This window comes from Hippopotamus amphibius, chromosome 1, assembly GCF_030028045.1.
Source record: "Hippopotamus amphibius kiboko isolate mHipAmp2 chromosome 1, mHipAmp2.hap2, whole genome shotgun sequence".
In the NCBI taxonomy this organism is placed as follows: Eukaryota; Metazoa; Chordata; class Mammalia; order Artiodactyla; family Hippopotamidae; genus Hippopotamus; species Hippopotamus amphibius.
In genome coordinates this window covers 213,083,973-213,110,611 of record NC_080186.1, presented here as the reverse complement: position 1 = coordinate 213,110,611, position 26,639 = coordinate 213,083,973, and the positions used below count along the sequence as shown (strand labels likewise).

At 40.6% G+C, this 26,639-nt stretch overlaps 2 protein-coding genes across 5 annotated transcripts in view; one reads left to right on the top strand and one right to left on the bottom strand.

Annotated features, from left to right (window-relative positions):
- FAM151B (family with sequence similarity 151 member B) overlaps positions 1-3,307 on the top strand; it is a 38,384-nt gene extending 35,077 nt beyond the window's left edge. The window contains exon 6 of the mRNA XM_057740311.1: positions 1,285-3,307. Coding sequence (XP_057596294.1) covers positions 1,285-1,444 — 160 coding nt within the window. The 3' untranslated portion in view covers positions 1,445-3,307. The remainder of the gene's footprint in view (positions 1-1,284) is intronic.
- A 7,877-nt stretch (positions 3,308-11,184) lies between these two features.
- On the bottom strand, positions 11,185-24,655 carry ANKRD34B (ankyrin repeat domain 34B). Of its 4 annotated transcripts, none has more exons than XM_057698052.1 (4): positions 24,545-24,655; positions 23,424-23,534; positions 21,575-21,660; positions 11,185-14,278 (listed from the first exon to the last, which is right to left on the bottom strand). In XM_057698052.1, the coding sequence occupies exon 4, from the start codon at positions 14,254-14,256 to the stop codon at positions 12,712-12,714; it is 1,545 nt and encodes a 514-aa protein (XP_057554035.1). In that variant the 5' UTR covers positions 14,257-14,278; positions 21,575-21,660; positions 23,424-23,534; positions 24,545-24,655; the 3' UTR covers positions 11,185-12,711. The 4 variants fall into 4 exon arrangements, with proteins under 4 accessions (XP_057554035.1, XP_057554042.1, XP_057554052.1 ...); XM_057698059.1 differs by having other exon boundaries at positions 21,575-21,657; XM_057698069.1 differs by lacking the exon at positions 24,545-24,655 and adding an exon at positions 23,821-23,954.
- Between the last annotated feature and the right edge of the window lie 1,984 nt (positions 24,656-26,639).

The following is a 26,639-nucleotide window of genomic DNA, read 5'->3' as shown; positions in this document are numbered from 1 at the left end:
GTGTCTAAAAACAGATGATTGAACTTGGTGTACCCCCCCCAAAAAATAATAAATAAATAAAGTGAAAAAAATAAAAAAATAAATAAAATACCCTTAGGCAATTTTATTTTTCTTATTTTAGTTTAAATACAGTAGCCGGAGGATTAAACAAGGCAAAATTACACTGGAAATCTCTTCTTCTAACCTAAATTCATATCTGTCTTTTTATAAGGTTTGTCACCATGGTGCTCAAATAAAGTAATAAAAATGCCATTTTAGCAAAAATGTAAACTTTTAAAGTAGTTTTCTTTTTCTTTTTCCTGTGTTCCCCACAGTAGTTTAAAATTCTGTTTGGTTTGTCACATAATACTACTGTGGAACAAAACCCAAAGTACTTTCCTTTGTTACAACTTCGGAATGATGTAGTCATCCTTAAGGACAGGAATGTGTCAATATAGCAAGAATATATAAATTGGTTACACTGTCTCTTATCATTAGTAGAAGAACTGCTTTGGAGATTTTCCCTGGATTCTGACATGTTTATGAGGAAAATAAATATGAAAATACTTAACAGCTTTGCATTTCTCTAAACTCTAATGTAATAAGAGTAATGTAATAGTAATGTCACAGGAAGAAATGAAAATATACAATTTAAGTAACATTAAAATTCTGAGCATATTCTTATAGCCATCATAAATATGCATATATTATTCCTGTTTTTTAACTCCAGAAATAGATCTAGGTTTATTCTGCTTGGCGTTCTTAGTGACATCTCGTGACATTCTTGTGTCTCATACAGAAACCCCCAGAAGGGATAGCAGGGCCACTCACAAGTGAATATGAACACTGGGAACGTCAGTGACGTTTGTGTCTCTTCCCTGTTCCTTCCACTTGTGCTTTTGACTCTGGCCTGGCTACTGAAGGAACCAGGTTAGACTTGCGGGTTCTGTGTAGGGAACAGACTCCTTGATCAGCAGCACAGTCTCCTCAGTTCTCTTGTCCAAATTGGGCCCATTTCCGGTGCTACCAGTCTGGGTTTCTAAAGTCAGTTAACGTTAATTCAGTTACGGTGGGTACCTGATTGCGGCAACAGCAATGTGAGTTTTATTCTCTCTATTCCCTTTGATGTTGATGAAGGAATGAAACAGGAAAATATAGTTCCACCAGTGCTAATTAATTTTTTCTTCTGTGTGAATTTGGGTTAGAGACAAATGAGAGTAACTATTTTTAGGCTTATTGGAATTCTTCATCACTGTGTCTTATCTTTCTCTTTTAACTATATAATTCTGTTTTATTTTAATGCAGGTACAGCCTGACTCTTTGGACTGGAAAAAATGATAGCTATTCCACTGAAGATTTAGTTTTTATTAGAGACCATTTTGACAAAAACCGAGTTTTCTATGACATCTTGGAACCACAAAACCATGAATTTAAACAAGCCATTGGGATCAAAATTAATCTCTAAGATGAAAATTCTGCTAAATTGTTTCATGTTTTGGTTTCACAATCCTTCTTTGCTTTGGTCTGAATTAATTACCATATAAATTATGATGACTGATTTATGTTCCAGTTCATCCAATCAAATGTCTTTATAATACTGTACTTAATAGATTTGGAAAGAAGAGATTTCATTGAGCTAGAATAATAATTTAGGAAAATGAATCTTTAAAACCCTCTATAAAAAAATTGGCATACTGAAGATAACTGAAAGAATCCACATGTCTTACAGGTATTAAATCACATTTTGTTGGCACTAGCATTACAGAGATTTCATAAAAATATGCTATCCTCTTTCCTTCTTCCTAGAGAACTAGTTATTCAGAGACTACAAAAGAGTAAGAGGGCTTTAAAAATGTTTTTAACTTTCACAGGGATGATCTTTTTATAACAAGATCAGATCTATTTACTGAAAACAATATGGATTAAGTTAGATGTATCTGGAATTTCCATATTTGGGGGAGCATGCTGACAGCCATATATGTTTTTCGTGTTCTTTGTTTCGATCATAGTATCTTATCTAGAGTGAGCAAAATACTGTTGGAGAGCAGGATTTTAATTCTGGTAATATAGCATTTGGTTTTCAAGTTTCTCACCAGCACCACCTTGGTTCAGGCCCTCGTTCTACACTAGAATTTCAAAAACTAGTTCCTCACGACTTCATTTCTCACACTCTACTCAACGATACCTTGAGTATTTCTGCTGAAAAAAAAAAAAAACTTTTTAAAAACACCTCTTTCTTTATGCCAAATCCAAAATCTCTAGGGGATTCTTAAATTCAGCTTTATTGAATTTTACTCTTTCAAGATCCTTTTTAATGTAGTCCCACTCTAAAGTTAATTCAGTGTCCTCAACACAGTCCTTCATTTCAAAAACACCTACACCATCAGTAGTCTCCAGATCTTACTTTAACAGTTAATTTTAACTAATATTTTTCACTAATTGTGTCATACATAGTAGTTATGTCTCCTCAGCAAGGTTATAAAACCCTTCATGGTAAGAGAGCATTCTTAATTGTCTTTACAGTGCCTGGCATAGTCCTGAGCAAGATATTCAGAAAAACGTGTTGCTTCTTTGATTTACTGAAAAGTAATTTACCAATGAATGTCCTAAGATATGTAATTTATCTTTTATCAACCATTTCCCGCCAGAGAATAAAGTAGTGCTATGTAGAGAAAAGAGCTTGGGTTTTGAATTCAGATAGAGTTCCCTAATAACCCCACCTCTGTCCCTTGCTAGCCGTAGATTTGGGGAAATATTTAACCTCATTGAGTCTTGATTTCTTCATCTATAAAATAGAGGGGGGTGGGGCGCAGAGGATGAGGATTCTCTTGTAGGGTTGTTGTGTCGTGAAGGTTAAGGGAGATTCATGCAATGGAAGCATGTAGCTCAGTGCTCATCACATAGCAAGTGCTCAACAGATAGTTCCCTTCTTGTAGACTTATTGTGTGATCATATCCATTGTAGATGGATAGATAGCAGTAAGAGATACAACATGAACATTGTAACCATATAAATACTTTAAGAGAATGATCATATATATTTCCACTTTAAATTTTAGCTACAACTTAATATGGTGCTATTTGTCAAATAACACCTAAAACTTCACTTTCTGTGGTTGTTTGCCAAAAGCAAAAGGTGCAATTTCATAACTATAAAATTTTAACAATTGCAACAAAGAATAACTCTTAAAATTATAGTAAAAAGTAATGTTTACATTTTAAATGTTGTAAAATGACCATGCTTTGCTTTTACAGAGTTGAATTTATAAATGAATTGTGTTTTAATTGTTTGAAATAAAACTCATTTGTCCAGAAGATTATTTTTACTATTTGACCCTTAATAATATTTTGTTGTTGTTGTTGTTGTTGTTGTTGTTTAATTTTATTTATTTATTTATTATTTTGGGGGGGTACACCAATTTCAATCATCTGTTTTTATACACATATCCCCGTATTCCCTCCCTCTCTTGACTCCCCCCCACCCTCCCTCAAGTTCCCCCCACCCTCCCTGTCCCAGTCCTCTAAGGCATCCTCCATCCTCGAGTTGAACTCCCTTTGTTATACAACAACTTCCCACTGGCTGTCTATTTTACAGTTGGTAGTGTATATATGTCTGTGCTACTCTCTCGCTTCGTCTCAGCTTCCCCTTCACCCCCCGCCCCCTCCCAAACCTTGAGTTCTCCAGTCCATTCTCTGCACCTGCGTCTTTGTTCTTGTCACTGAGTTCATCGGTACTATTTTTAGATTCCGTATATGTGAGTTAGCATAGTATTAGTCTTAAGGCAAAATGCTTTTATATTGAGAAATGTGTCAACTGAGTGTCATTTAGATTAAGATTTAAAGCTATATTTTAAAGTGTTCTCAGGATTAAAAATTATAAGAGAATTATAAAATGTATTCTGTTGAAAAGTAAAATTTTAATGGGTTTTGGTCCATATGGAAAAAGGATAACATTGACCCCTACTTCATACCATATACAAATAATAATTAGAGTTGGATCTTAGGCCTAAAACTGGAAGCTAAAACTATAAAGCATTTAGAAGAGAATAAAGGAGAATGTTTTCATGACTTTGGAGTAGGCAATTATTTCTTTGATTTTTTAAATTTCAGCTTTATTGAGATATAATTGATGTATAAAATTGTAAGGTATTATTATTAAATATTTGGGAAGAAGTTCACAGACACAAAATAAGGAAATGGTTTAGTACCACCTATTTTTTCTCTCCAGGTTCTCAGGTCTAATGTATTGGTGTTAAGATTCCATAGCATACAAATGCTGTTTCCCAAGCCTGGCAGAGCAATCCTAGCCCTAGAAGATACTTTTGTACAAGATCCAATTGTTAAAAAATTCAGAGCTTTTAGAAGTACAGTAGCTTATGACCTGTAAGAGTGGTGTGGTTGCTAATTAACCAGATATGTACTCATTTATCCAGTTGAAAACTGTTGCAAGTTATTCAGAACAGATTGTTTATTTGCTTGTTTGTTGGAGCTAGGGTCTTGGATTTTTCCTTGTAATTAAAAAACTAAATGCCAAGTGAATATATAGAAAAATGCTATAGTTCTCATCTTTAAATTTAAGATGGAAGTCTACCTAGTATGAGCTTACTATCTTCTTATAATCATAAATTCATGAGTCAATGCAAGGAAAATAGTTGTGTGTTAAAAAGAACGATGAGAACAATAGTGCTGAAGTACATTTTAATCTAGAAAATGGAAATATAATGAATTAGTGAAACCAAGAAGAGCTGATAACCAGGCCTTGAAAGAAGTGGGGCGGGGTCCAGGAGCTGTGGGCACCTCAGCAGCTGGAACTCAGGGTCTTTGTTCCAGTGTCCCATGTCCATGTCACTCTTTTACTCTTCACTGTGATTGCTTCTCTCTTCCTCGTACCTTTGGACTGCCATCCTTTGATCAGGGACCTTAATTTGTCCAGTCACTTGTGTCTTTCATGAGGGAGACATGTAACAGGACTTCAGGACTCAGTAGGAACTCTGAGGGGAGAGAAGGGGACATCTAGTTGATGTCTGATAGGCTGAGGTTGTATACATAATTCAGAAGTGATTCCTACCTCAAGGATCTTACCATCTGATAGGGAAAGAGAGACTTGTAAACAGTAAGTTGGATATTTGCTGTAACTCCTGTGATGGAACTATACACCAGGTTGTGGTAAGAGACAACAGTCTTTTCTGGTTGGGAGAGAATACTTGAGTAAGATTCACCAGGTAGACAGAGGGAAGGGCCTTTCAGAGTCACATGAGCAAAGGAACTCTAAGTGGGAAAGAGCCTGATCTGACTTGTTCAAAAAAGTTTGTGGAGGCATTGTATTTTGAAACTCAACATTTAGGCAGGGACCAGAATCACTTTCCAAGCTCAGGGGTTTGTTTCTTTTCTCTCAGGCTGTGGGAATCATCATACCATTTTAAGCAAGGAAGCATTATCAGTTTTGAGTGTTTCAAAGGTGATTCCAATGGCATGAGAAGGAGTCTTAGAATTTTTTTTTTTTAAATTATTTTGTTGGGGGTACACCGGGTTCAATCATCTGTTTTTATACACATATCCCCATATTCCCTCCCTTCCTTGACTTCCCCCTCCTCGAGTCCCCCCCACCCTCCCCGCCCCAGTCCTCAAAGGCATCTTCCATCTTCGAGTTGGACTCCCTTTGTTATACAACAACTTCCCACTGACTATTTTACAGTTGGTAGTGTATATATGTCTGTGCTACTCTCTCGCTTCATCTCAGTTTCCCCTTCACCCCCCACCCCCTCCCATACCTCGAGTTCTCCAGTCCATTCTCTGTATCTGCTTCCTTGTTCTTGTCACTGAGTTCATCAGTACCATTTTTAGATTCCGTATATGTGAGTTAGCATACAATATTTGTCCTTCTCTTTCTGACTTACTTCACTCTGTATGACAGACTGTAGTTCTATCCACCTCATTACATATAGCTCCATCTCATCCCTTTTTATAGCTGAGTAATATTCCATTGTATATATATGCCACATCTTCTTTATCCATTCATTTGTTGATGGGCATTTAGGTTGCTTCCATGTCCTGGCTATTGTAAATAGTGCTTCAATAAACATTATGGTACAAGTTTCTTTGGGGATTATGGTTTTCTTTGGGTATATGCCCAGGAGTGGGATTACTGGATCATATGGTAGTTCTATTTGTAGTTTTTGAAGGAACCTCCAAATTGTTTTCCATAGTGGCTGTACCAACTTACAGTCCCACCAACAGTGCAGGAGACTTCCCTTTTCTCCACACCCTCTCCAACATTTGTTGTTTCCAGATTTTGTGAAGATGGCCATTCTGATCGGTGTGAGGTGATACCTCATTGTGGCTTTGACTTGCATTTCTCTGATGATTAGTGATGTTGAGCATCTTTTCATGTGTTTGTTGGCCATCTGTATGTGAGAAGGAGTCTTAGAATTCTTGAAGTGAAAGGCGAGGATGCCCTGAGTTAAGGTGGTGGCAAAAGGGGATGGGAAGGCTCATGACACAGAGGAAACGTTAAGAAGGAAGAACTTGTAAGAGTTTGTAAACTAGTTGAATGGGAAGTATGGGGGAAAAGGAAGAGTCTGATATACATATTTTGGGCTTGGGTAACAGAGCATCAGGTGGTGCCACGGACCCAAACAGGACAGACCAGAGGCCAGGTCTAGCTATATTTCTCAGTGATTTGTTGACATTGCTACTTTATACCAATTTGGGAAGAAAAAATGAAAACCCCATCTTCCTGCCCCTAAACTCACCTCCCACTCTGACTTCAGAAAGGATGCTCTTTAATTCTAACAGTTTCTTAAAGAACTACACCCCCCACCGAGTAATTGCTACTTTACTACATATTTTTAATTGTCATAATATTAAGCAATGAAAGCTACCCCCACAGTCTAACCATCAGAGTAGAGAGAAATCAGGCAGGCCTTGAAAGGGGCTCACCCAACCTCCTGTCCTCTAGGGAGGCTTTTGTTTCTGTGCCTCTGCTTGTGAAAGGGACCAGGATGACTAAATTTGGCAGCTGAGTTATTCCAGGTTTGGTTGCTGCTATAGAATCTTCATAAAGGCTGGTCATTGTCCCTTTCTACTTTATCCACTTCTTGGGGTCATATAATGGAGTAAGAATTCAGAAAATTCAATTGAAATATTTGTTTTGAGAGTCTGTTTCCACTTTGTGAACTCAAGAGCTAATAAAAAATTCTGAATTAAAGTTGAAGGGCATGACCTTTTCACAGAGCTCGTTGATCTCTGCCCCTAAGCCAAGGTTCCTATAAAGAGTCTTTCATGACTTCCCCAGGGCTTTCTCCTGATGTACATCCTCTGCTAGACTATAATTATTTTATGGGTTTGTATTTTGCCTTCAACTGTGCTGTTTTGGGGGGAAGAAATTATTCATTTTTATATGATACCTGGTCAGAAAGGCCTTTAACAAAGGATGGATGAATGGATACATGGATGGATGACACAAAACCTCTGTAATTCTCTTAGACCAACTGTTCTTACAGTGTGGCCCACAAACCCCTCAGTTCCACTGAGATGCTTTTAGAAGATGGAAGAGGTCAAAACCATTTGTTAAATCGCCTGTCTCACTGTGTTGACATTTGCGGTGATGGTGGAAAAAAGAATAGTAGGTTAAATTATTGATGCCTTAATATGAATCAAATTCATGGCATCAACTATCAATCATATTCTTCACTGCCACACATATTAAAAACAAACCAAAAAAGACAGGAATGTCATCAATGCTTCAGCAAAAATTATTTTAGTAAATCTTGACCTTGAGTACACATCTGTTTAATATTTCATGTGAAGAATGTGAGGTAAACATAGTACAGTTCTGCTGTATACTGAAGTTCAGTGGTTGTCTTAAAGAAAAGCCCTTGTTGCAAACTGAACTAGCCATTTTTTTCATGGAAAAAATATTTATACTTGAAAGAATAACTGACAGACCAGTTATTTAGTCTTGAGTATTTGGCAGATATTTTCTCAAAAATCAACAAAGTAAGCTCGTCACTTGAAGGAAAACAACTGAGAGTATCTGCTGCCAATAATAAAACCTGAGTTTTTATATGAAAAATTAGAATTTGGCTAAACTTGAACCCATCATTGTGAGCTTGACAATTCCTATACTTGAAGACTTTGGTATCAGTGGTGATATTAATAAATATTTTTTTTATGGTATATAGTGAAATGTGTCAACACTTGGGAGGTCTGCATAACTCAAGCAATCAAAATTTTCCAAAAGACTAGTGCACGACATTATAAGGTCTTGCTTGGGGAAGGAATCCATTCAAAGTGCGAGACAGAGCAGTGAAATTTAGTGTAACAGAAAATGGAAGTTCCTTGGTGTGGTTTCAGATTGTACATTATAACCTTCTAAGAAACTACCACTTACCAAGTTGAAATATAGTATGAGGAAAAAACTATCTACAATTATCTGAAAAGCCTATTAGATTATTTCTTCCTTTTCCAACTACATATCTGTGTGAAGCCATATTTTCTTCTTATGCTTCAACTAAACGTATTACAACAGACTGAAGCAGAAACACAGAAGAAAATCCAGCTGTTTTCTATTAAGCCAAACATTAAAGAGATTTGCAAAAACATAAAACAGTGCCACTCTTCTCACTAAATGTATTTTGGAAAATGTAGTTATTCTTCATAAAATATTTATGCTAACGTGTAATGGGTTTGTCATTTTAAAACAATATTTAAAAAATTTCCCAGTTTTAAATTTTAATGTAGTAAAACATTGATACACATAACCTAAATTTAAAAAAACAAAAAACAACAAAAATCCTTTGAGGTCCTAATTTTTAAGACTGTAAGGAGTTTTGGTTTTTTTAAAATACTTATTTATTTATTCATTTGGCTGCGCTGGTCTTCGTTGTGGCACACAAGATCTTTAGTTCCCTGACCAGGGATTGAACCTGGGCCCCCCTGCATTGGGAGTGCGGAGTCTTAACCACTGGACAATCAGGGAAGTCCTGAAGACTGTAAGGAGTTCTAAGACCATAAAATGTGAATGTCTCAAGATATTTTAACTTTTTTTCCTTTGGCTGCGCTGTGCAGCTTGTGGGATCTCAGCTCCCTGACCAAGGATCGAACCCAGGTCCTCAGCAGTGAAAGCTTGGAGTCCTAACCACTGGACTGCCAGGGAATTCCCTATTAGTCTTTAAACTGAAAAAATATATATATAGGTGGTTTCTGAAAACTCAAACAGTACAAAAAGTATATTTGTTTTTGAGTTAAAAGGGATGTATTAAATAACCCATTTGGAACTTTGTAGGGGAAAGAGAATAATTATAACCATTGTCTCACCAATTTGTCAAGTGTTTTCTGGATTTTCCAGAAGTCCTTATCCTCATATTTATGATGGTGATAAGCAGTAGAAAGCTGGAGAGCGTGCTGCATGCCAGGCATCATTCTAAAGAGCCTACGTGACATGCTATGGTCCCTGGTGAAGAAAGACGCTCACTCCTGATACGCTCTTCCAAGCTGAATCGTTAGGTGCCAAAGCTGCGCTGTAGGTTGGAACTTTCTTTGTGGGAGCCATACAGTCCGTGTTCCGATAATGATTATCTTATTTGTGGACCATATTTTCCATTTTGATCCAACTGATACTGCTTTATGTCAGACTGAACTGCTCAGAAACATTTTGGATGCGATAATAGGATCCTACTCAAATTAACTCAAATGACTGCGGCTAGGGAGAAATTTACCATAAAGAGACATATCCAGAAAATGTAGGGAAAAGCTGAACATGTAGGCTGCAGGACCGGCAAGAACTAAGACAGGGTCCTCAGCAGTGGAAGGTCATGCACTCCAGTGCTCCACAGAACAAATTCAGATTACTGAGAGAAAACCCCATTGGTTCATCCCAGTTTCTGGCTTTGTTCCTTTGGGTCGCTTGTCCATCCTTGGTCCACTTTACTGTTGGGGAGGAAGGGAACCCGTGGGGTCATATGATACCTTAGGCTGCCCCTTCCAACAGCTGAGGGCAGAAATAGTCAAGAACATAGCTGGTGGTGTACCCCCACCTCTTCATTCTTGAGAAGTCTGAGGCCGTGATGCTCCTGCCTGTGTGGGATTGTGATAGCCTATATTTACCACTGGCTATGATAATACAAGGGGGTCCCCAGTGAATTCCTCAAATTCCACTATTTGTAGTTCTGAGAATTATTCCAACAAACGTCATGACCCCTTTTTCTCTTATGAAGGAGCCTGGAATGACCAGGTAGTTATCAGTTTCCATTTCAGTGGACTGTGATAGAATCCCTTGGTGAAATTGTTCTTCCCTTGGATGTCAGATTTTTCACATTTATAGGACTTAAAGCTGCAGGGATAATATAGCAATTTTGGGTGGGGGGGGAGGAATTGAGAAGATCCTTTCTGAAATGTGTTGCCTGACAAAATTTAAATTTGTGCCACTAACACTTAATAAATGTGAAAATAAAGCTAAGAAGTCGTGTAGATGCTTGAAATTAAAAAATGTAATTTCAATCATTAGTTTCCAACTTGTCCCAGTGAATCCAGAATTTAATAAGTAAAGCCTGTCTCAAAGAACCTTCAAAGTTGAAAAGACCTTAAAGATTATTCAATAAAAAGAATCTCTTTTGTTAAATCTCTGATCAACATCTATTCTCAGCCTATTTCCAAAAGTGGTTCTTATCCTCCTAGGATAGAGTTTTCCATAGATGGATAGCTCTAGTAGGTAAAAGAGTTGAAATATTTCTGTAACTTCAAATTTCTGGTTCTAGTTTTTCTTAATCGGGGGGATTTAGACTAAATCAGTCATCAGTCCTTTCAGCATTTAAGGTCAGCTGTCTAATCTCAATTGAGCCCCACAGGATGACTTTACAACCAAGCTCAAACAAGCTCAGCCCCTAAAATGTTCCTAGGAATGCCAGAAGACTAAAAACTTCCAAATATGGCCAACAAAGTTTTAATCTTATTAAATATTCTTTTCATGTTGGGATGAGAATAGCAAAAAAAAAGTTATTCTTTCTTAGTTTTCTATTTACTTAAAGTAACATATGTGGCACAATGTCTCTTCAGATTATGTTGAAATATTTGTTATTAGTATTTGAGGTAAGTAAAAATCACCAATACTCAAAATGACATTTAAATCTTTATTGATACCACTTTGTTTATGAACTAATCTAGCTATATATTCTTCCAAACTGTATCCTTACAACTTAAAGCCAGGAACTTTTCTCAATATTAAACTTGCAAAAAGGGTTTAGTTACTATAAACATCAGGTACAATTCTAAGTTTTGAATCAAAAAATACTTCTAGAGCAATTAATATTAACGTTTTTCAAAACATTAAATGGAGAACTTACAGTTACTATTTTCAAATAAAAGCCACAAGCAATTAAATAATTACTATGTACATAACTTGCTTATATCAAATTATGAAGAAAAGCATTATGCCAATTGCTAGGATCTACCAAATTAATACACTCAGGTTTTGTATAGTTTGACTTATTCTTTGTTGTAAAACTGCTAGATTGAAATAAGGACTCTGTATTAACACCATACTTTGAAATCATACAGATAATATAGTCATTTTATAATATTTTATGGTATTAGCATGGTATTCATTTATTTTGTTAGAAGTTATTCACCGGTCCTAAATACTAGATGATTGGAATGTCACACTAAGGAAATTATCCTTATTATTCTAATTATATAAATGTCTAATAATTATATATCAGAAATAAAAAAGATATTGTTTAAAATTGACCGAATACTTAATACATTTTGTAATTAAATTTCTACTGGCTTTCTTAATTTTAGCTAACCTAAGATTATCTAATAATCAGTTTTTCTTTTTTACAACAAAGCAGGCATTTAGTCCCTATTTGTGATAAATCCCGAACTTCTTTTTTTTTGGTTGTCTTTAAAAAGACAAGAATATTTTGATATAAGAAAACGAGAAATGCTTTTTAAATTTTGCATTATCTTGCTATTGGGAACCTATGAATAAGCTTCAAAAACAATAGGAATTAAAAGATATGGAGAAGGAAGAATTTCATAAAATAACATTAAAAAAACAAAGCAAAGCAAAAAACAGCACACAAACACTTGGCACAGATTATTACTAGCTTATAAAACTCAGATCTGCCAGTTTTGACACTGATTAAGCTGACACTGACTAGCTGCCTCGTCTACTATAATGGTTGACCTTTTAAAATGTTAATTAAATTGTCACCTACCTGCTAGTCAACATATTTCAAGAATTAGTTCATTCTTTCTTTGTAGCTTAGGCTTATTGATCATAGAACACTTTATAGCTGTTAATGTTTTCTTTTATGCTGTTGGCATCATGGAAAATTACTATCTTGAAGTGTTTTTTTAAAAACTGATTTGAACACAATGTTTCCTAATAAAATACTTGGCAAATCTGAAATTTTTAAAGTTATCTCCAACATATGTGACCTTCTTTCTTTGCTTATTTTTGTTTAAATTAGAAACTTGGATCACATGAAGGTTGTTACACATTGAAGGTTTTGAAAAAAATAGTTTTAATTTTGAGAGAATTCTCTTAGCAAAAACCTATTATTTGTATATTCACGGTGCCTAGTACGATGGTACACAGTACATTTTGATACCCCTAACTATTATGGACTAACCAATTAAACTATTTAAAAGGATGAACATTTGAATTTTCTTCTCTAGTTCCATATTTCTCTGACATAGACGTGAACAGAATGTATTTTCTAGCCGTCTCTTAAAAATTAACTAATTGCTTAATTTGTTCTGTTTGCAATGATTGTCTCCTTAACAACATTTTTTTACTTTTGAATTCTTTGGGGAAAATAGGAACTGTTGGCATAAGCACTTTTTGACCACAAGAAAGAAGGCTGGAAATCTTGTTGCTGACATTGATATCTGAGATGGGAGGGTGAGGATTCACATTTAAGGGTGGCAGAAATCCTGGTCTGGTTTGTGTAATGTTGTGATCTAGAGGGAAAGCTCCTGAACCGCGCCTTTCTAAAAGGGCATGATTTCTCCGGCTCAGGGGACCTGGGGGGATATTCTCCAACAATTCTTTGGATCCTGACAACAAAGAAGAAGATGGCGAGAGGATCTTTTTCTTTCCTGTAAGTGCTTTGCCATCGTCTAAAGTTGCAGGGGTAAGATCAGCTGAGAGCTGGGAATCAGAACTATAGTGATTTGCTCCTGAGTTTCTTTTTTGAACTATACTTCTTAAGGTGGAAACAAATACTGCCTGGTTAGAGTCTGCGTCCTGGTCAACCGGGATGTCAATGCATTGCTGATTTCCTTCCGAAAAAAATGATTGATAATGTATTTCATCATATGACATCTTTCTTGAGCTGGCCTGATCAAAGGCTCTTAGCAAATGTGCAGTGTCTTTTACATCAATACTTTGATGCCTAGTGATGAATCGCTTGGAAAGTGCCAGCCCATTGGTTTTGTAGGATAATTCTTCCTCTGGAGTAATATCCTGGAACTCCTCTTGTAAGGAGGCCACTCTGTTCTGGTGCATTAATGAAGGGGTACTCTTGATCCAGTGTGGAGCCTGAGGTAGCGTGGGCCCATTAGGGGCCACAGCAGGCTTCCTCACAGGGGAGCCTGGGTCCCCCAGATCATCACTGCTTCCTGCGGGCTCCAGATCTTTAAAGCCAAAAAGTGTCATTTCAGTTTCAGAAGAACGCGAAAGTGGCGATGAGGCTGTTTTTAAGTCTATTTCTGAAGGAGTGGCACAGGTGGCTGGGGAATGACACCCATCCACACCCACAGGAGGCATATTTAAGTACTGTTTGGTAGTGTGTCTGCCAGAGGGCGATTTTGCTGTCGTTATGATAATGACCTCTTTCCCTTTTGCCTTGCAAGCACTAAGTAGAACGTTCAGGGTCTCTCTATCTTCTGAATTTATAGCATAAACGAGGGCTGAGTAACGAGAGTGGTCTTGCAAGCTGAGGTCAGCCCCACTCTTTAGAAGCAGAGAAACAACTTCAGGACCAGCTTTTTCTAAGCAAGCATGCATCAAAGCAGTTTTCCCAGATTTGTCCTGTATGTTGGGATCAGCATTGTTTTCTAATAGGTATTTAACCATCTTGGCTTTACTGACACTCTGGTGATCAACATGTTTGCTCTTACAAGCAATCATTAAAGGTGTTTCCCCTCGGTCATTGCTCTCATTAATGTAGGCACCGCCTTCCAGCAAGAGTCTTGTAAGGCGAAGCCGGCTCTGATGGACCGCTTTGATCAGGGAATTTCCATCGCTGGAAATTTCTACACCTTCATCCATCTTCAAAAGTCAGAATCAATACCTGGTTATCAAAGAAGATGAAGAACAAAAAATTAGCCAGAATCAACGTCCCAATTTATATTCATGTTGTTATTCACAATTACCTTCCGAAAATTAGATAAAGATAAATGGATAGATAGAGAAGACATAAATAAGATTATTTTATTAATAAATACAGAGCAAAATAAAAAAAATTAGAATAGTAACATTTAGGGGAGTTCAAACTAAAATTTACTTTCCCCAAATCTTCATTGAATATTTATGACATAACACTAGCCCAGGACTTCTCTAAATCCCACATTAATTAAACAATAATCCTCTTATTTTCTACTTGTGAAAAATATTTTAAAAGTAATATTAAAATGCAAATTTAAGCAAAAAAGCCAAAATTCTATGTAATTGCAACTCAATCAACTAAAATAGAGCATGTTTATGATAGCTTAGCATAAAATACTTTTTAGTATTAAATTACTTAAACATGCTCTTCAGTTAAATAATGCAATTAAGATCTAAATTTTCAATTTGAGGGGCATTTCGATGTTTCTTTTAAAGGATGAAAAATATCTGGACAACAAGATGTTAAAATAACTGACACTGTCTGGAATTCACAGTGAGAGAGGAACGGTGAGCATGTGATTATGCATTTTTCTTGATTCCATTATTTAAATCATACACTGACTAGGTTATGGGGTTAACAACATACTATTGAGTTAAATTTTGACAGTTGCTCCAAAAAAGTTTTCTAGGCTAGAAACAAATGAAGACGTATAGACTTTAAAAACATTTTATTATTATTAAAACTAAAATTATTTGTTTCATTTATTTAAATAATTTCAATTCAGGAATTCCCTGGTGGTCCAGCAGTTAGGACTCTGTGCTCTCACTGCTGAGGGCCTGGGTTCAATCCCTGGTTGGTTAACTAATATTCCACAAGTCACGTGGCATGGCCAATAAATAAATTATTAATAATAACTTAGATTTAAACTTATTCAACAGATAATTTCCTTAGGTGATAAGAATTATGTCTTTATCGAGAGCCAAGGAAATGTTAGTCCTGTAACAATCCTTAGAGCTGGGGAGAAAAATCAAATAAAAGTTTATATAATACTTAAATCTATTTCATTGAATTGGGTAGCTTTGAGGAATCAAGCAGTATTATTTATTCTACTCATTTACTTTTAAAATTAAGAATATGGGACATGAATTTCTATTGGATAGTAGAATAGATAATAAGTATAATGACTTCTTACAAGAAAGAAGAGATAAAGAGAGCAGAAAGAAAGTGAAGAAAAAAGGGGAAAGATACGCACACAGAAATTAATTCAATAATTAAACAACTATAGGCTCCTAATATGTGCTGGGCGCTGAGCTACAAAGGTACAGGCCCTATCCCTTAAGAGGTTACACAGCTGTTTGGAAGAGATAAGTCATGGGAACACACAGACTTTAATGGTTTGAGGACAGAAGGGGGCTTCACAGAGGCCAGCCATTTGAGCTAAGCCTTGAAGACTGCGAAAGAGTTTGGCAGGAAGAAAAAGGAGGAAAGGAGAACGCTCCTTATGCAAAGACCTACAGGCTTAAAATAGCACAGTTATTTACCACAAATCAGGCTCTATACCAATACTATAACCAAACTGCAGGAAAATATTCTAGCAGATGGGTATAGTTAGGGTGGTATGGCAGAATACACACATCTAATTTTGCCCCCTCCTGAAACCCACTAAAAGTAAAGATTTTTTTTTAAGACATAAACTCACAAAGATAGATAGCAGGAAAAGGAGAGACAATAACGGCAACATTTTGGAAGCCAGAAAGCAGATGGGCTAGTGGTAAATGACTCAGCCAACCTGAAAAGGCTGTGCCTCGAGTCATCGGTGGCAGAGCTGAGAACTAAGCCTGTGTACACTACAGAATCCTTGAAAGAGGCGGCAGGAGGAGGCTCTAGCACTATGGAGTGAAGAGTACAGCTAAATAAGGAGGGCTAGGAGAAAAGCTGTTAGAAAGGCAGTTAGATCCCTAGGTCTTGCTACAGGAAGTGTGGTGATCCTACCTTGGACCAGCAAAGCAGCGTTACCTGAACCTTGTTAAATATGCAAAATCTCAGGCTCCACCCCAGACCTACTGAGTCAGAGACTACAGTTCAACTGGATCCCCAGGTGATCTGCATGCACATTAAAGTTGGAGAAGTGCTCCTCCATGCCAAGCCACTAGGAGACAGAAGACTGCCCCTCTCCCACCTCAAAAGATGTCCAGTGGTTTTATCCTCCAGAAATGGTGAAACAGAGAGTCTCTGGACTGAGAGGCACTAGGCAGGTTTGAGGACAAGAAAATAGGAGAATAAGTGAAGGTATGCTTACTGACCATTGAGTGAAGGGACCCACAGCCTTCTCCCCCAACTCAGCTCCAAGAACAATGGTCGCCATATCTTTATTCAGAAGAAAACTGCTATACTCTTCTCTCAAGAATCTGACCTACCAAGGAGAAAATACCTAAGAGTACTGATCACAGGGATTCCCCAACATGCCACCCAGATCATCCCACAGTGTGGCTTAAAGGTCACTCATGTGCTCAAATCTTCACATTAGCTTTTTTTTTTTTCACATTAGCGTTTTAATCCAAGCCCTTTAATCATGAGCATGAAAGCAAAAAAGCCTCTTACATTAAAGATAGAGACCAGAACAAATAGAAAAAGCAACTTGGAGAAGATAGATATTAGTCCTGAAAAAGAAAACTTCAAATTCATTATCCTCAAAGGGATAAGAAGATGCTATAACCATGAAACAAGGATAAGAGTCTATTAAAAAGAATATTAAGAGATCATTAAAAGCTCTCAAAAGATAAAAACATAATACAAACTGCAAAACGCAATAGAAGGGTTGAATAATAACACTGATAAAATCTCTAACGCAGTCAAGCAAAAAGGATAGAAAGAAAAAAACAAGAAAATTAGAGGACAAGATCAGGAAGTCCAAGATCCAATTAATAGACGTTCTTGCAAGAGAAAACAGTGGGGGTGGAGGCAGGGGCGAGCAGGAGAGGAAATGGTGAGTAAGACCAGGAAAACTGTCTAGAGGTGAAGAACATGAGTTCCCAAGTTGAAAGGCTCCAATTAGAACACAGCACAATGGATGAAGACAGACCCTGACCATGCACATGGTTGTAAATTTACAGAACACTGAGAACAAAGAAGATTCCACAAGCTTGGAGGCAGGTGGTGGGGAGTGCAATGGACAAGTCACCTACTAAAGGATCAAGAATTACAGTGGACTCAGATATACTGACAACAATAATGAGAGGCAATGGAGGAATATTTTTTAAAATCTGAAGGAAAAATGACTCCCACCTTAGAATTCTCTATCTAGCCAAACCATCAGTCAAGAATTGGGATACACTCTCCAGAATCTACTAAAGAATATAATCTATCACGATGAAATGGTGGAACAAGAAAGAAGAAATGAGATCTGGAGATCATCATAGTGGAAAGGCCCTGAAAATCCCCAAGAAGATGGTGAGGGGAGATGCCAGGATAACGGATGTGCACAGACATCCTCTCTGAGATCATACCGCCGTTTTACCATCTGGTTAACTGAGGACCAAATGCCCAGGTGAGTCTAACCTCAGTTCTTTAATCGACTTGCTTTGCCCTGACCATATCTCTGCTCTCCCCTCCATGCTCTGCTTTCTGGGGCAGCCACTGGCACTCACTTCAGCCCCTCTCAAATGTTCTACTTTGGTCTGCTCTGAGATCTGGGGATAAATCATGGTAAACTTAGGAGACTCAAAATCCATTGCCTTTGCATATCCAGTACCTGCTCTACAATGCAGCCTGCCAGAAGCCCTGCCATGGTAAGACCCGTGTTTCTCAGGACTCACTCATGACCTTGCCCAGAGGGGCTCTTGTGAATGCTCAGGAATGCTGAGCTGAACTCAGATCTAGAGACTGTCCAACTTATCTTCTCCGGAGAACTTTTGCCTTATATTGTCAATATTGATCTTTCTTTAGTCATCTAATTTTGTGCTTGCTACCCAGTTTTCCAAAAATAAACAATTAACTAACTTAAGGATCACATGCAAGTGGGAAACTCAGAAAACAAAAAAGCACAGGGAGTGATTTACACAATAGTCAAGACTAAATTACCTCTTGGTGAGAGATAAGGAGAATAATGCAATTTGAGAGGGACACACAGAGGCTTTTAAGGTTCAGGTAATGTTCTGTATCTCAACCTGGGTGGTATGTATATAGGTGTCCATTTCATTATTCTTCAAACAGTATATTTCATATACTCATCTGTATGATACTACCACTCTCTATTGTAAAATGGGACATATATACAAAAAAGAACATAGCATTTGTGTAAGAATGTTTCATAATTAAAATTTATAAAGAGCCACGTTAGGTCTTAGTTTTCACAACATAAATCACTTTTTGTGGTGTTATCAATATTATTTATGGAATTTCAACTAGTCAGCTCCTGATAGGCAGAATTCAAAACAATATACTTATTCATTTCCACTTTAGTTTAATTCATAATGTTAAGCAAAGAACAACCACTAAATATATACATCCATAAATACAATGAAGGTTAACACATGAAATACATGATTTTTGTCCCTCGTGCAGCGTTCTAAAAAAGCTATTCCAGAGCCAGACATACCTGCAACTCAGCTACTTAGGAGTTTAAGGTTAAGGTGACAGACTGGGTCCCAACCCAGAGGTTTATTCTTAATGCAAAACATCTGAAAAGAGCTCACATGAGACAGTGATCACAAAAGAAACCTTCTTTTAGCATTTTTCATATACAAATAGGTTTAATAAAGCAAAGAGACTTATTGAAATGAGCTGCAACATAATATAAAATATAGAACCTACTGAGTAACTGCCATTCAAGAACAGATAACAGTATCAATCATGTAAAAAACCTTTGACCAAAAGTAGCATTTGAAAAACAGATATTCAAATGAGAACCAGTTACCAGATACCAGATTTCCATATTAAACTTTCATATAGTTTCTAGTATGGGAGCCAATCTTGTTTAAAAAAAAAAAGTCTTAAAAGAATGTTTTGGAAAGACATTCAAACTTTTTCATTTATCCTATGTAAAGACCTTTCTCCACAGTGCTAAACCTGGCCACTTCCTGCCATAAGTTTCCCTCCCACAGTTGGCGTCAGGAGGTTCTGGGAGAAAAGGGGGCGCTGATTGGGATGCCCGAGGCGGGCAGCAGCCCCACCACGGTCCTGAGAAAAGAGAGGCTGCTGTGGGCTCCAGGGCCTCAGAGAAGCTGGGCAGTGGCACCACTAGCCGGTGGCAACTAGCGAATATATCTACCATGAGGCCGTAGGGAGACCCCACCCGAGGACTGCAGGGCTGGTGAAGCAAAAACAACAAAAGCTTACACTTTGCTCGTTACAAAACCTTCTAAGGCCCACTGGAGTGCTCACTTTTTAAACTGTTCACATTTAATAAAGCATTACATTTTTCAGAAAAAAAGTCATCAGGTACTTTATTCTCCATGTGTATACACGTTAGGTTTCCTAATGTCTCAGTTTGTAATCAGTAGTTTATTGGAATAATCCCCTTGTCTTCATGCCTTCACCCTCTTTCAGTCCATTCTTTTATCTCACCTCATCCATTCGCACGTCAAAAATGCTGATATCGAAGTCGGACTCATCTACTCTATAGAGGTAAGCCCCACCTGGGAGGAAGACCACTGCTGCAACCTACAATCATCCTACTTCAGAAACATTCCTGCCTTCTGTCTCCTCCTTTGAAACATCCTCACCAAGGACCTAATGCTAATACTGTATTAATATTCATTCAGACTCTGCTGTTATCGAGCTTATAAATGATTCCCCAGTTCAGTTACACCTTCCAAATAGATAGCAGTTCAATTGGAGAAAGTTCGAAGTTCAGCTGGACCCAGATTTTCATCCTGACTCTCCTAACTACTAGCTGTGTGCCCTGGTCAAATCCCTCAGCCTCTCAGAGTCTTGGGTTCCTCATCTTCAGAAGGCAATCATGAAATATTCATCCCCTGGAGGCTGGGAATAAAATCAGACAACATCTAGAAAAAGACTTTCCTGTTGTGCCTTCCTGCTCACTGCATTCTGCTTTTTAAAATTTTTATCTCAGAATTTAGCCATCTTTTTCTACAAAATATTTATTTATTTGGTTGCACTGGGTCTTAATTGCGGCAGCCGGGCTCCTTAGTTGCAGCTCATCAGCTCCTTAGTTGCGGCATGAGAACTCTTAGTTGCAGCATGTATGTGGGATCTAGTTCCCCTCGACCTGGGATCAAACCCAGGCCCTCTGCATTGGGAGCACAGAGTCCTAACCACTACACCTCCAGGGAAGTTCCTAGCCATCTTTTATTTTTATCATGTCTCTAATCCACAGGTTATTTAAATAACATGAAACATTTAAAATGTTTTTTTAGAATCTGTAAATTATATTTTGTAAACATAAATGGGACATAAGTAGTGAACTGTGGAAAAAAGATATCCTTTAAGCGCATTTTCCTTATAATTTCCAAGTACAATAATTTCAGCATTACTATAAGATGTTAATTATTAAACAACTGGATAAATTGCTTTTTATTTTAAAATCAGAATGTCTTTGACTTTGCTTGTAATTCATCATGGTACATTTACTCTACTTTTTTAGTGCCTCTCTCCATCTCCCAAGGCCCCACTAAAATTACAGTTTATTTTTTAAAAAAGATATATATTCTGAAGAACAAAGAAAACTGGAAGAAAGATATCATCAGATGACCAATTTCAAACAAGCTGTGGAGACAGAGCAGGGTGGTGGAGTGGTAAAAACTGCCTTAGCATAGCAGAGGCTACAACATAAAGCCCCTGGGGAGGTGGCCCCAATTAGAAGGGAGCCAGCTTACCTGCAGGACATGGGAAGCTTAGGACATGGAGGTTCCAAATGACACTGAAAGTGGCAATGAGGCATGGGGCTGAACATGATAGGATGGTTGGACAGAACAACCGGACCCCCAGAACTTTACCCCACCCCAAGTAGACAGCCACTCTTCCAGGCAAGAAAACAAAGATTCATCCTCTGAACAGACTGATCAGGAAAGCTCCAGCCTTGGAGGTCATGTGCTGAAAACAGGAGAAAGTGCGAGTCTACAGGCTGAATGGTGGAATTCCCAGCTCCCAGGGGACTGGAAGGCAGGAAAAAGAAGTAAAAAGCACTGGATCTTAGAATTATGAGCCCTATTTAAAATATCTGTCGATAAATGAAGCAATTCAAAGCATAACTACATTCGTATCTCCAGACACCCACTCTAAATGGAAATAGAAAGTTACCTGAAAACGTTATTCAAAATTTCATACTTCACTTATGTCTTTTCTCTCCCTGGATGAGTTTTCTGTCAGCCAGCTGTCAGTTCCTACTGAAGGAAATCAAAGCTATTCAGAGCCACATAAATACCAATAATTTGTTCCACACATCTCTCCCATTTGGAGTCTAGTTTTTTAATTCCTTGTTAAGAAAGACATTCCCACAGTGTTTCTGCAGTTAATCATATTTCACTGATTATGAGTCTGTAAAGTGTCTGCAGCAGATTCCGTGCACAGCAATTCTGTGTGTGTGTGTGTGTGTGTGTGTGTGTGTGTGTAGGATGCAGCCTGCCCTGTAAGGACTGCTGGGGTTGGAAGGCAGCACTCACCTGGTCCACTCCATTCTGTGCAGATAAGGTGGCTGAGGAGGGAAAGGTAGGAGCACTCCCAAAGTCACTTTTCTTACTTGCCTGCTAACCAGGACTTAGCTAGATGTTCCTGTGTCCCTTCCCTTACGTCTCTTTGCGTCTTAGATGCCAGCTTCCCACAGAGCAGGGTTCTGTTTTGAGTACCTGATTTGCGTGGTAGCTAACACAGCAGTGCCACATGGGCCGAGGTGCTTTAAAAGCCATCTTGAAGATGATAGGCTTGGCCTTTCCTGTGGCTTTTTCTCCCCAAGCTACCCCAGTTTTCCTGTCATTTAGAAAGAAATTTACTTTTCCTTTGAGCCTCTCACTCCACCTCCAAATAGGATCTATGCTCCCTCCCCAAAAGGAATTTAGCTGGCCATGGAGGGGAGGGCAGCAAGGGGGGTGGAAATTAACAAATGGGTTTGAAGCTCCAAATTCAGCCCCTCACCTCTGCCCTTGTCTTTGTGCTGCCCACAAGGGGACCAGAGCACGCTCAGCGGAGGCAACAGGGTATGCATCCTCCCAAGTTACCAGCGCTTGAGAAGCTGTTCCTCTGAGCCTCTGAAGATGATTGTGAGGATTTTAGACGATCCTAATGTACTTGTCACTTAGGAATTCAATAATGTCAGTTTCTAAACATGTTATCACTAAACATGAATGCTCTAGGCTAGTGGGGTCTGAGAATGGGGGCCAAGGTGCCTATACCAATAGGTTCTCGCCCTGTGGGCCTAAGAATCACATGGGGAGCCTGTCAGTAGGATTCCAGGCTCCACTCCCAATAGGGGGTGCTTCCTGTGCACACTTGGAAAAAATCTGCGACAAACTCTTCATTCTTCACCCCAGTCCCACTTCCTGTTAGCTATCCATCCCTGCCTCAGGCTCCCACCAAGCTGTCTCTGTCATCACCTCCAGGTCATCTGATGCTCAACTCTTCTGCAGGCGTGAAGGGTAGAGATGCCTGCCACACCTAGAGAGGAACAAAGGGAGCCTACAGGTCCAAGAGAAGAGTCCAGCCTTGAGTTAGAACAGGCCAGATACTGGAGGTCTACTGTCCTACCCTTCCCAGACACATCTGAGGAAGTCCAGAGTTGTAGTGGGCAGCCCACTCCAGGCGGGCTGCAGCTGGAATGAGGCAAGCCTGCCTGCAACAAGCAAAAATCTGTGTCTCCTCCCCATGCAAGGAAAGGGCCAGAACCAGAGCAAACGATGAAGCGGAGCTTGTCCCAGGAAACCGGCTTGTAAGAAATATTTAGAAACTGCCCAAGAAGGAGGAGTAGCTGGTGAGGTTTGTTGTCTTTCCCACACGTCCCCAAAAGGGCTGGTTACTTCTAGTGACTGCCGCTGTCCCCCAGGTTTCTGGGTCTGGGCCTGGGGGAGCTGCATCCTCACCTCTCTCTGAGACACCCCCCTCACCTCCCCTCGCCCCGCCTCCCGGCACACACCCTTAAAGACACACAAACCTATACCTCCAAGTCTCAGGGAACCAAGATGATGGGATTTCCAGTACTCCTGAGGATCCTGGCAGCGTCTTCACAGTCCTCGCTGGCTCCAGAACGGAGTTGTCTCCTCAGGTTTTCCTGAGAGCGGGGAGGGAGCGAGCCCGAGGTGTGGTCGGAGAAGGGCAAAGGAAGGTGACTGGGGCGACGGCATCTGGACACCGATGGGGGCGGGATGCGCGTTTCGTCGCCTAGTCTGAGCCAAGGCACAGCTGGCGGGCTGAGGCGATCGCCATCCACGAGACGGGGGTCTGCCCAGAGCCGCTGCGGAGCGGTCCCTCCCCGCCCGCCCGGAGGACACGGCCCTCCTTTGGGAATGGCACGCCCGAGGGGAGCAGCCATTGCCCCCATGCTGGGACAGGCTCACCTTTGGACCCGGTTCTCTGCCAAGGGGGCTGGGGTCCTGGTGCCAAAGATGTGCGCCCCCAACGGGTTCCGGGGACCCGGCTGCCGGCCCCTGTGCGGCTCGCATTTGTGACAACAGAGGCTGCAACGGTTCCGCAGCCCCCACTAGCCCGCCCCCCGCGCCCCGCCTGCACCTTCGGCCGCCAGGCGGCCGGAGGCACCTGCGGAGACGCGCCGAAGTCCACCCCTGCGACCCGCGCGTTCTTGCGGCCGAGCGCGCGCCGCTCCTGCTTCGGCGCCCACCCGCGCCCGCGTGGCCCCTGCCCGGATCCTCTCGGACATCCCGCGGCCGCCGGCTGCCCTCATTACTTCCCCAGCGCTGCAAGGCCGAGAAGGAGGCGAAACCCGCATTCCGGCGGGGTCCAAGCCCGCGCCGCCGCAAAGCCCGAGCCAGGACCCGGCGGGGATTGCGGGAGGCGCGAGAGTGGGCTCCGTGGAGCGCGCCCGGGATGGCGGGGCAGAGTGTCTGGACAGGGCCCTGCACCCCGGCGGCCCTCGGCGGGCGCCAGGTCCCTGCCGTGCCAGGGTGCGCGGGAGGTGCCGGCTCCCTGGGCCTGAGCGTACCGGGCGGGGCGCACGGAGGCCGCTGGGCCCGGGCTGCGCGCCAAGCGCCCTCCTAGCGGCAGCCAACACGCAAACCAAAGTTTCCCGAAGTGCAGCCCTCACAGCCCGCGCCGCACGCTGACCTGGGACGCGCTGTCGAGTCGGCGGGGCGCCTCCCGCCTCCCCGGTTCCCCTCGGACCCTTCGCGCCGGTGGCCCCAGGGCGCCGTCCGGGCCGGGATGTGGTCTTCGGTGGCTCCTCGGCGGCTCGAGTCGCAGATCCTGGTAGGTGCCACCCTGTCCCCGCCCCTGCTCGGCGGAGAGATGCAGGCGGCGGACCTGAGCGGCGGAGCGTGGGAGCGGGGGCCGGGAGGCGCGCACCTCGCCAGACGCCCGGGCTGCGCGGCGTTTCCGCCGGGAGTGACGCGCCGGCTCGGGGCCGTGCTGTGCAGGTGGGGGCGGCGGGGCCAAAGTCTGTTCCGGCCCCGGGGGCCAGAGGGTGGCCACTGAAGCCCCGCCTTGCGTCGCCACGAGTATCCCCCACCCCCTATCCCCACACCCCAGCCCGGGCCACCGCGCTTTGGGCGGGGCGACTCGGCCCGGCACTGGGATGGCAGGGTCTTTTCCACTGCAGGGCGTCGGCCACCCCTACATAACGGCCCTTGGTTCCCCCCGTCCATATCTGCATGCCTCCCTCCAGTTCATACCCCTCCCCCGCTGGTCCGTGTGTCTGTCCCCCACGGGTCTCTCTTCCCCCTTCCCGTCCCTGCACCCTCTGTTGGTAAAGCCGGAGTCTCACTTCAGGTTGAGGCATTCGTGGGAGCAGCTGTTCTTCGTCTGTTTTTATGAGTTTATAACTTTATTATACTATTATTAAAACATTAAAACATATTAATTAAAATTCCACAACGTATATTTTATGTATTAGACTCCACTGTGGAATTAAAGAGAGACGAAATTAAAAAGAAGCAATGATTTTAACGCATTTATCAGGGATCACCTCGTGGAGAAAAGACCATGACCGGTTTTGTTGTTGTTCAGATGACGTTAACTAAAAATAATATAGTTTTGAGTCCTCAGCGGGGGACTCTGAGCAGGCTTCCTTTATTTAAGAAAATAATCTGCTAAAATTGGCCCTTTAGTAAGTATATGTTAAGCAACTTCACAGGTCACTTGAACCCAGAGTTGGGCTCTACGGAGCTGAAATCCTAGATCTGGGTTGCCTGTTGCCCACATCCATTTGTTTGGGAGATCAGAGATTCACAGGAAGGGACTGGGCAAATTTGCATGAAGGCACAGGTCTCCTTTCCCTCATTAAAAAGTTTTTGTTAACGTATAGTAGATATTTAATAGGTGCACATTTCACAACTTCAACGATTTTGCTCAGACTAAAGCATCATTAAGATCAAGAGACAGAATATTACCAGCTCGCCAGAAGACTCATATTTCTCCCTTCCAAGGGGGCAAAGTAGTGGCTTCAACCAGCATAGAGTACTTTGGCTTGTATTTGCACTTTATAGCAATTGAATCATACAGAATATGCTGTTTCTGGCTTCTTTCACTCAAGATTATGTTGAAGAGGTGCATACTATCTATGGATTTAGCTTTATTTATTTGTTTGTTTGTTTGCCATGCTGCAGAACATGCAGTGGAAGTGAAGAGTCTTAACCACTGGACCACCAGGGAAGTCCCTAGTTTGTTCATTCTTTTTGCTGTATAGTATTCCACTGTGTGAATGTACCTCAGTTACTCATTTTACTACTGATATGCATTGGGGTAATTCTCAGGTTTAGGACATTACAAATAATGCTGCTAAGAACATTATAGCAGATGTCTTTGGTGAACATATACACACACTTCCGTTGGGTACATACCTAGGAGTGGAATTGTGAATCATGAAACAGGCATATGTTCAACTTCTGTAGATACTGCCAAACAGCTTTTCAAAATAAATGATCTAATTTTCACTCCTATTTTATTAGTTTCTTATTGCTGCTTGTAACAAATTACCACAAACTTGGCTTAAAACAACACGTTTATTCTCTTACAGTTCTAGAGGTCATATCCAAATTAGGTTTTTGCTTTGTTTTTTGTTTTTTAATTTTATTTATTGGCTGCATTGGGTCTTCGTTGCTGCACAGGGGCTTTCTCTAGTTGCATCTAGCAGGGGGTACTCTTCATTACAGTGCGAGGGCTTCTCATTGCAGTGGCTTCTCTTGTTGTAGAGCATGTGGGCTCA